The sequence below is a fragment of the Stigmatopora nigra genome, chromosome 10 (genome assembly GCF_051989575.1).
Source record: "Stigmatopora nigra isolate UIUO_SnigA chromosome 10, RoL_Snig_1.1, whole genome shotgun sequence".
In the NCBI taxonomy this organism is placed as follows: Eukaryota; Metazoa; Chordata; class Actinopteri; order Syngnathiformes; family Syngnathidae; genus Stigmatopora; species Stigmatopora nigra.
The window spans coordinates 10610299-10620198 of NC_135517.1; the positions used below are offsets into that span (position 1 = coordinate 10610299).

The window sequence follows — 9900 nt, forward strand, 5'->3', positions numbered from 1 at the left end:
TACATCTGCCGTATATGTTCCGTCCAAACACGCTACTCCCATTTTATTTGATTTCTTTTTGTCTGCCAGAACATTTGTTAGTGCTAACCACCAAACTGAGGTTTGGAAACTTGATTCAGCTAAAAGAAAACTCCCCATGGCTTATTTTCTTTTCTTTTTCATCTTATAGGAACATTTAACCCCCCCTTTAAATCCTTCTTGAGTTATGATTCGGGTCAATGTAGCCTTGAAAATGCTATGAAAATCTGATTTGACCTTAAAGAAGATGTAGTATGCAGTTTGTGCACAATTTCAAACAGTTTCCAGAAGCCTTTTCGATGTCTTCTGTGGCATGTTCCCTTCAAAATAGCCCATTTCCACTCCCTTTTTCCTGCCTTGTTAAATTTTTAGGGGTCCAGTACAGACCCCTTTTAATACAAGCCACTGTGGTTTTGTAAGCTTTTTTTTAATGGTTATTTCATTTAAAAAAATAGATTATTATCGGGGCAGCCTGGTTTTCTACTTTCTTACGTTTTCTTTTTTAGATCTGAAAACTTACTTGGTTTATCCTCTAAACTGGTGGTTTCCAAACTATGGCCCTTGAGCCAACTATGGCCCCCTGGCCATTTATCATTGGCCTGCAGCAAATGATGTAAATATCATTGAATATGGCTCACACGAGAAGCTTCAATTCAGCATATTGTCGAATGTAGAATTTTAATATATTTTGTCTTCCATAAACTTTCCCCTATAATTCAATTTAATTGAGTTATCTTGATTTTTGATTTTCCTGACTTTTGGATTATTTTGTTGCTTGTAGCTTTTAACTCAATCACTTCCATCAAATAGAATTCAACAAAGAAACCTGGTATTGAATAATCATATTTCACCTCCAGTAACTGTGATCGACGTCCAATCCAAATTTAACCCCAGTCTTCCGAACACCGCCATTCAAAACGGATTGGAAGTGCATTGTCGTCAATGGCAGCCAATGAGTCAATATTTCCCCTAAATAAGTGCAGTTTAAAATCCCAACATTTTTTGTACCGGACGCTTCAACTTTCAAATCTCACCACTGCTCTATTCTGTTAAAATTCCCACCAATGCAGCCACATTTCTGCCGTTTTGACACACACACTAAATCAGGTCTGTTTTATGTAGTATTTAGCTCATTTGGAAGAGACTCACTCAGCGACCCGGTGAGGCCTGATTGCTAACAGGCCACTGCCGGGTGCTCCTTCCTGCCTCTTGACAGAAACCACAAGAAAAGACAATGAAAACCTCTCGCTCCTCAATCGGGGCTCTGACAGTGACTGAAGGCCTCCCCCCCTCCTCATGCAAGCCTCTGATCTCCATTTTCTCTTGATCTGCGCTCGAGTTTTTTGGTCTTGGGGGGCTTCCAGACTGATATTTCCCATCCAAGTTTGAAGGATGACCTCATGAGCTTTGCAGCTGCCATCGCCATTCTTGCACGAGTTAATAGGAACATTATGGCGCATCTGGAAAGGAGTAGTTCGCACTTTCTCCGCCTGTTCACTACATTTGATCAATTTTGCTATAATCCTGATGATTCTTGTACAGACAAAATGTGCTAGTTCTCCGAAATCCAACCTAAACATGACCGTTCTGTGGCCATTCTCTTTGAACAAGGTGTTTACTACTCTGTACTGAAAAGCCAAGAATTAGTTCATGCAGACAGGTGTTTTCCAAGTCGCCAATACTGTTCCATGAAAAATAATGCTTCACTTGGTTCAGCCATAACACATAAAAATAGTATGTTGACTTTGTTGACTCAAAGAAGCCTTAGTTTCATTCCAACTAAGGGCTGCATTCTGTCTGCAATATTCATGTTTATTCAAGTTTCTTTTTAGTTTGTCCAGTATTTTTTGACATGTTGGGGTCAGAATGGCAGTGTAAGGTGATGTGTAATTGCAAAATGTTGGAATAAACAAGCACATTTTAATCTGGAATACATGTACCTCTTCTCTCACCTTTGATAGTGATGGATGCCTAATACCTGAATAAGAAGCCCCCCGCTCCAAAAAAGGTTTGTAAAATTCCACCATAATTCCATCTGAGACTTACTGACGTCTATTACCGTCAATGGCAATGAAACTTGATCATTCCCTGTTCAAATTGTGCCACTAATTGGCCAGAATCTCATAAAAGTATCATATTTTCCGTCTAAAATGTAGTCATGAAAACACGTTAAGGAAAACCACTTTTAATGCACAAAGAAATACATGACTTCTAGTATCACATACTAAAAAAATAATGATAAAAATAAAATAAAAAAACCTTAGAGTATCAGTATATATGTTGATAAAATAAATAGTCATCGGCTGCATTTAGAGTGAAAGCTTAAATGCTTCAAATAAGAAGAACATCTTCTGCCACAAAGTGGACTTGAACCACTAAAGGAGAGCTGTTAGGGCTGATTACAAAATGGTTGCATGTTGGCTGCTTCTCTTTCCAGGATAAACAATGTGTCTGTACAAAGTGCATTAGTTCTACTGAATCATGTCTCCAAATGAGCTCTACTGACAATAGTCATCTTGTCAGTCATGAAGACACGACATGAAAACAGCTTTTCCCACAGTGGAATAGAAGCCATTCCGTAATGATGCTATCTGTGCTTTAAAGCCCGATTGCTTTTAAGTAGTAGTACTGGGATTGTAGATCATTAAAGTGAAACTGAAGGCGACATCACAGGCCCAATAAAAGGGTTCTTATAGAGAAAAGAAATTCATGGTGGTACCTTGACTTTCATTCATTCATACATTCCTTTTCTGTACTGCTTTATTCCTCACTAGGGTTGCAGGGGGTGCTGGAGTCTATCCCAGCTGACGGACAGCCATTCACACTCATACCTAGAAGCAATTTAGAGTGGTCAATTAGCCTACAATGCATGTTTTTGGAATGTGGGAGGAAAACAGAGTATCTGGAGAAAACCCACTCAGGCCAGGGGAGAACACTGGAGGATCGACCTGGATTCAGAGCTGATTTTTCAACTACTGGGATTGTGTTTTCTCCTTGGAAAATTGGTTCCTTGTTATTTGCAAATATGTTTATATTTGATGTCTATTACAGTTTAAGGTCATTAGTCTAGGTAAGAGTTGGAACCAGGTTGGTTCAGTTTGGTCCACAGCAGCTTGTTGCAATTGACTTGGTGCCCCAAAAATATTTTCTCTCGAAAAACAGCCTACCCTAACTTGCCAAATAGAACATGACATAAAAATATATATATAATCAAGCAAGCGACAGAGCGTAATTGAAAAATCGCCTGCACATTGGGGCACTTGTTAGTCGAGGTACCACTCTAATATATATTCAGCTTCCTCCAATGTGTTGAGATGAGGGAGAACATGGCACATCCAATGTTTGAGTCTCTAAAGTAGCCAAATCCAGCTGCACAGAGCAGGTCCGAGGACCACCAACAAGATGGGTGTCAGCCTCTCGCTCCCGCTAGTGTCCAGCTGAACTTGTTTGCCGTTTACCCCCGTACCGTAGCGAGCGGGGGCCTGCGTCTCGGCCTCGCTGCATTGCGTCAAGGGAGCTTGAAAAGAGGTGGCTCTCCTCGACGGACGGTCCGGACTGGAACCGTCGGTCGGCCTTTCCCCGACATACAACAGCGGGTGTCTCCCGTGGTCCAGCTCCACCTTGAAAAGCTCGTACTCCTTATGCGGCAGCTTGATGCCAAGTACCGTACACCCGTGCGTGGAGCTCAGATCTTGCTCCATTCCAACCTTCCACTCTCCGGACTGACCGCATTTCCCCAGCTTTGTCCTGTTCAACAACTTTGCCGTAGATTCGTCTTCGGCCGTCACCCTCGCCTCGGTTACCTTGAAGACAAACTCTGTGGCTCCCGGTACCTTGACCGATGGGTTTCCCTGAGCGTAATGACCCGAAGCCTTTAGCGTGAAGGTGTTCTGGGTACACAGAGAATCTGAATAGTGGCGGTAGATTCCTTCCCACGCATGTTGCTCTGGATCAAAATGGAACTCTCTGGTTAGAAAGAGAACGGTGGGACGGGTTTCGCACTGCTGGCTGAACCAGTGGCCGGCTAGGGAAACGGGGGGGTGCGTTTGGCGGGGAAGAACTGGAGGCTGTTGTTCTGTGGAGCGGTACACCAGGGCGCACACTGGACAGGGATGGACATGATGCTGAAAAGATCATTGAGATTTTCATTAGTGTAGTTTGAGTTTGATAAATGTATTTAATAAGGGACATGTGTGTTAATCGGGATTGGGTTCTAGGTATGTGCGGCGTGAACGGAGAAGGTTCTTTGGCTGAAAGAACTCTTTTTGTAGGGAACTACACAGTCATCTCTAGAGCCAGTGCTTATTGATGTGTTGGAATTATTTTGTACAAAAACTTGCACGGGAGGAGAAGCTATGTGTTGGAAGATTTTGTAAACTAGGGCGGCATGATTTGCGTAAGTCAAATGTTGGAAGTCGTCTTCAAAACTCACCATGGCACTCTGTAGTGGCTGTTGATAGCCTGTAGGTCGGTAATGAGTTCTTTGGGTCCAGTCAGTGTGTATGTCCCCCAAAAAGAGCCGCTGGATTTTCTCTCCATGTGGGTGGTGTTGCGTCTCCACCCTCACCAGATCCAGCTCCATCATAGAGAAGCCCATAGCCGCGAGACAGCCCCTTCCGGCCCTGCTATCGTAAAGGTCCCGCGGCTTCCCCGGCACCAGCCGAGCCAGGTGCGGAGCCACGCAGGAAGCGGGGAGCCTAGAGGCCAGCTTCTGTTTGGCAGCCAAGCTGTGGACCACCACGGCCACCCCGCTGAGGTGATGGTCCGCTTCCGTGGCTCCGCGAGTGATCCAGGAGGCCTGGCGTAGACGCAGCTTTCCTCGGATAACCAGGGAGTAGGCGGGATTTTGACATCCGCTGTCGGCGTAGTAGTGCTGCAACGCCTGGAAGTGGCGAGTGGGGTGAAACGTGTAGGCGCGGGTCAGGAATTCCGGACCGGCACGAACTTCACATCTGAAAATAGCAAGATAAGAGGTTATCGGCGGAGATCCTGGTTCAATACTATAATCGTCTGAATTGAATTGCTAAAGCCAGGACATCCTAATTGTTGTGCTTTTGGATATTTGCCTGGGTTTGACAAATATTTACCTGGTGGATAACCAGGTACCATCCAGCTTTGGTGGGCTTTCTGATGTGATTTTCACTTTGTCCTGATTGCGGCTGTAGCGGCAGTTGGCCTGCCATTGCAGGCTTTCGCTTAAGCTGGGGGATGTAGCGGTCAGCTCCCAACGTGTGCTCCCCGTAGCAGTCATCAGCGCAACTGGGAAGTAGAAATTGTGATGTTTAGCATGTGATATTCATCATTGAGATCAATATTCATTTAGTGATTTGTGTGTTGCTTTCCTTTTTCTATCACAGCTTTTGTCTTTTGCATTACTTGACATTCGTGTTCCCCCAGGTTACATGTCCTTCCTTGTCTTGGATCTTAATCACATCTTGCGTGCATACGGTTGCATTTACAACCCAAAGAGAAAGAAGGGAACTCGTAAAAGCAGGGTTTACCGAGACAAAATTGCTCACTCAAGAGTTTTTATATATTGCGCTACAAAAAAAGCGGTTAACCGCAAGTGGGACCACGGCGTAATCTATGCGAGCCCCGACTTCATTTGGAGGAAAGATGAAGGCAACTTTTGGAGTTCATTTCCGACCCCAAGCAGCAGTTTAATTGATTTGCACTAAAGCGCCTTCTCATTCAAGTGCGCCTCCTTGTCGCCCGTGCTTCTGCAATCACTTCTTCGACGAGTCTATAAATAACTCCTTCCTGCTGAGGGTCGGAGGTCAACAGCCAGCATGTGATACAGGTGCTGGCTTTGTTGAAGAAAATGAAACAGCTGCAACTCTTAGGCATCAGGTGGCAAAAAACGTTGTTTTTTTTTTTAGTCAGAGATTCTTTTTTCATTTCAAACTGTCATTTTTTGCTATGTGATGTTTTGGAGGCAGAATTCCCATTAAATTGACAGAAATCAAAATCATGAGGAATAGCATAACTGGTGAAATGAAACAAAAAATGCACAAATAACTTTGAAAAAGAGATATTTAGATTTTTCACATTCTAAATAAGATTTTTTGAAATGATTGTTATTATTTTAAATCCTTCTGGAGCTCTTAAGATGAAGATAAAACCCTTTCATGTCTTAGTCTGAGGGGAAAAATGCTTATTGTCATGTTATTGTCAAAAAGGCCTTGTAAAGCAAATGTTGGCCCTTGTCCTCATTTGTTGAAATCAGGCAGAGTTCAAGTTGATCTTTTCAAAGCGCCGCAGTTCGCTTTTGTTTTTCTAACCCGTGTCATGTGCCCGCCGGGGGGGCCCCTCGGTCAGGCGTTGTTGTCTTTTCATCCCACTTTTATCCATTTAATACTGAGACCTGCATTATTTACGTGAGAGCGCGACGCTAAATGTCGGCTCCTGTTCGTGCATGACATGTTTTTTTGACTGAGTTCGCAGTCGGAGATTGTCAAGCAAAGAATTGCATTCATTTGCAAAATTGTCTATGTGTATGTTATAATTGGCGATTACAAAATTTACGAGGAAAAAAATATTCCTTTCAAAACTGTTTTTGCTGTAGTTGTTTTTTAACCTGAGTCACCTGATTTTGACAATCTGCCGATACCGAGTACCAATCCGACATCTTGGCCATTTATTCAATAATGTAGTACTTTTTGTTGTTATTTTATTTTGACATCTTAGTTATTTTGTCTGTTTTCCACCTGATTCTGAACTTCCAAAAATATCACAAATATACATTTTTGTTGTTTTGTAGCCATTACATTAAGAATAAACCCAATTTCAATCTTCCTGAATTAACATGCTCAGGTCAGGCCCAATTTCCGATCACGTGATTGGATCAGGGACATCCCTAACATACATCTGCATTATTATGTTGCTTGTAGCCCTTAATTTACTAATTGCCATTGACATTTAAACATGTATTTGAACTGGGAATCTACACCAGTCAAAGGCAGCCAATGACTTAACAGTAAATATTCTCCATTTCTGTAATCCTCAATGAAAGCACACTGATTATTGCGATATTTTCATAAGACGATTAGTCAAGCAAGCAATGGCAAAAATAATCCGCCATTGCTCGACGATCCACATAATCATTTTTGGCAACCATAAAATATGCCGCTTACATTTTGTTCAGGTGCTCTTAAAAGGCTGCAAAAGTACTCGTCGAACATGTTTTCACATTAAAACTGCGGCAATACATTCCCACGCACAGCATGGTATGCAATTTTTGGGGGAGTTACACTAGCGTCGTAAATGTTCTTGTTTTTCCTTTCAACAGTTGAACTCCAGCTTGTACATTTCCACGCAAAACACGCATCTGGCAAAAGAAAGTGTTATTTTTGGGCGCTAATGTGATAGTACCGAGAAGAATAAGTACATGCTGAGCCGCAATCTTCTTCAGTGTCTGCCGGCTGGGCCCGCGGGGGATAATTAGACATCATTGTTCGACTTGCATGTCCGCACTATTTTCAGATTTTGGAATCTGCAAATGCAATCGCGCAAAATTCTTTCCAAACTGAGCAACTGGCTACACCTAAAAAATTGCTAAATCACCAGGCCATCACAGATACTCTATATTTGGAGAGAAAATGCTACTTTTGTCATTAGTTTTTTAAGTTTAGGCGCAGATTGTGTTTGTAGAATGCATATTTTGACCAGAAAAGATGGGGATATTGGCGAAAACACGTTTTTTTTTGCATTTAAGTTGAACAGAACAGAATGACCTTGCTATCTAATTACATTTGAATATTGGTTCTCGTGAACACATTTATTTGATTGAGATTTTGTGGACTTTGTGTAGTGGTTCATTGGCCTTACTTTGCTGCAGGTAGCGTGGGATTGATTCCCACTCAGTGGTGGTATGGTTGTTAGTTGTCCTTCTTTGTACTTTTTTTGCAATATGCCCTGGATTATTTTAATTCATATAATACAAATAATGCACCATGATGAATTTAATTATCTTGATTGTGATATATTGACTTTTATATTGTCGCTGCACATCTCTTTGTTCTGTCAAGTATTTTATCAGTCTAAGTCTAAATATGTACTATTGTTGTATATGTATTTGCCTCTGAGCTTTCCCATCACCAGACTTTGCACCTTTTCCACATTTTGGTCAGAAGAATCCAGGTTGTATCAGTGGTGGAATTCTTGATTTCCACCAGTAGTAAAATTGAACCCAATGATGTCCCCACCCCCAGCAAAGAGTGACCTGACTGCGTTTTCGTTAATTACGTCCCCGTGCTTGCTCAGAGGTTTGCCGGCTCGACCTCGCTTGTCTTCGTCCCCGTTCCAGTGCGGCCCCAAAAGAAAACATTCTGCCAGCCGTCACTGGGGCCCGGGGGGAGCGGGTTGGATGATTACACCTGGGCAGATGTCTCCTCCTATCCGCCAGCGGGCCGTCACCCCGATGTGAGGGGGCTCCGTAATGTCCGCCTCCTGTTATTCCAACCATTTACCATAATAGCAACATTAGTTCCAGGGCCACGCTCGCCTGCTCCCAGGCAGCCATTGTTCCAAGGCAGCGGCCATACAAGAAGAAGTAGAAGAAGAAGTCGTCTCCTTCTTCTTCTTTGAAAAAACAGAGCGACTATTCACGAACACGAGCTCATGTTTTCCTTTGAATGCTGACAAATTGCTTCCTTGTGATTAACGGCGTTCTGTGCATGACACAATCCTGGCCAAATTTGTGGATTTGAATGATCGGGTTTCAGTGCCATTGACAAGGCAAGAGCCGTCCAAACAGTTTGGATAGGGAGAGTTGGTGGCGAATGTTAGTTGGATTGTGAGTTTGCTTTGTCTACAAGCTTAGATATTTGTACAACATTCCCTGCAAAAAAACTGGGAAGACATTAAAACTAGGAGTCTCATGATGGTACAAAGTGGTATTCATTTTTCATTTAGATTTTTTTAATATAGGTCTTATTTCTTAATCAAGGTCGAGGGTATTGTTATTTATACTTATCATTGTTGCCTAAAACATGAAGTTGATGCAAACAATTTTCTTTCGTGGGCCACTCAAAGTCACATAGTGAGCCGGATTTAGCCCCTAAGCCTTGATTTTGACAACCGTGTTCTAGTAGATGGCAATCAATTCAATTCATGAGCGTTGCTATTCATACCACAAGTGACTAACATAGCAATTAAAAAAATACTTCTGTCTCTTTTGTAAACTTTTCCTAATGCAAATTTACACTCTCTTTCTTCCTAAAATGGAAAAACCGTTAGTTTAACACTGTGAAGATGCAAAATGGCATCTACTCACCTTGCCAAATCAAGCAGACCCCCCTTAGCGTCTGAGCCGATCGTCCCTCAAACATGACTCCTTGCTTTTACAACGAGCAATTTTTCTCAATCCTAAAACTTTGGAGAATCTCCCGTCAGCGGTGGACACTGGCTTGACCTGTCACCATGACACGAACTTGCATGGAGTTGTCTCGTAATCCTCCACCACTGTCTTCTTCTTCTTCTTTTTCTTTGTCTTGTTCTTCTTCTTATGTCCACTTGTTGGCTTCCATGCTCTGCTAGGAAAACTCTGAGTGGAGCATCCACAATCGGTGGCTGGCTCCCACTCGATGCGTGTGCAGCAAGTGTGTATGTGAGGAGGAGTAAAATGCCAGAGTGGGTGGAGGCAGTGTGTATGTGCATCCCTGGGTGAGAGAGAGAGAAAGAGAGAGAGAGAGAGGTGCATGTGCGCTCTCAACTTCCTAAATGGAAAGCTCGAGGGAGTGCTTAGACGCTAAAAGGGCAGCGGAGACATGTTTTTTTTTTTTGTGGTCTTCCAGTGATAAAGAAGAGGAGGAGGCTTTTTGTTCCAAATCATTCCCAGATTTTTGGGGATCACCGATTCTGTTATGTCGCCTGTACTGCAAA

General features: G+C 42.7%; 1 protein-coding gene across 1 annotated transcript; it reads right to left on the reverse strand.

Moving 5' to 3' along the window:
• Window positions 1-2187: 2187 nt before the first annotated feature.
• apcdd1l (adenomatosis polyposis coli down-regulated 1-like) lies at window positions 2188-9630 on the reverse strand. Its single transcript, XM_077727169.1, has 4 exons — window positions 9293-9630; window positions 5106-5277; window positions 4451-4970; window positions 2188-4142 (listed from the first exon to the last, which is right to left on the reverse strand). Exons 1-4 carry the CDS (start codon window positions 9345-9347, stop codon window positions 3369-3371), a joined length of 1521 nt encoding a protein of 506 aa, XP_077583295.1. The 5' UTR covers window positions 9348-9630; the 3' UTR covers window positions 2188-3368.
• Between the last annotated feature and the right edge of the window lie 270 nt (window positions 9631-9900).

Coding starts and splice junctions, on each gene's coding strand:
- apcdd1l (XM_077727169.1), bottom strand. CDS start 9,347: ATGTTTGAGGGACGATCGGCTCAGACGCTAAGGGGGGTCTGCTTGATT. Junction 5,278..9,292: donor GGTCTGCTTGATTTGGCAAG/GTGAGTAGATGC, acceptor TCTACTTCCCAG/TTGCGCTGATGACTGCTACG. Junction 4,971..5,105: donor GGTACCTGGTTATCCACCAG/GTAAATATTTGT, acceptor TGCTATTTTCAG/ATGTGAAGTTCGTGCCGGTC.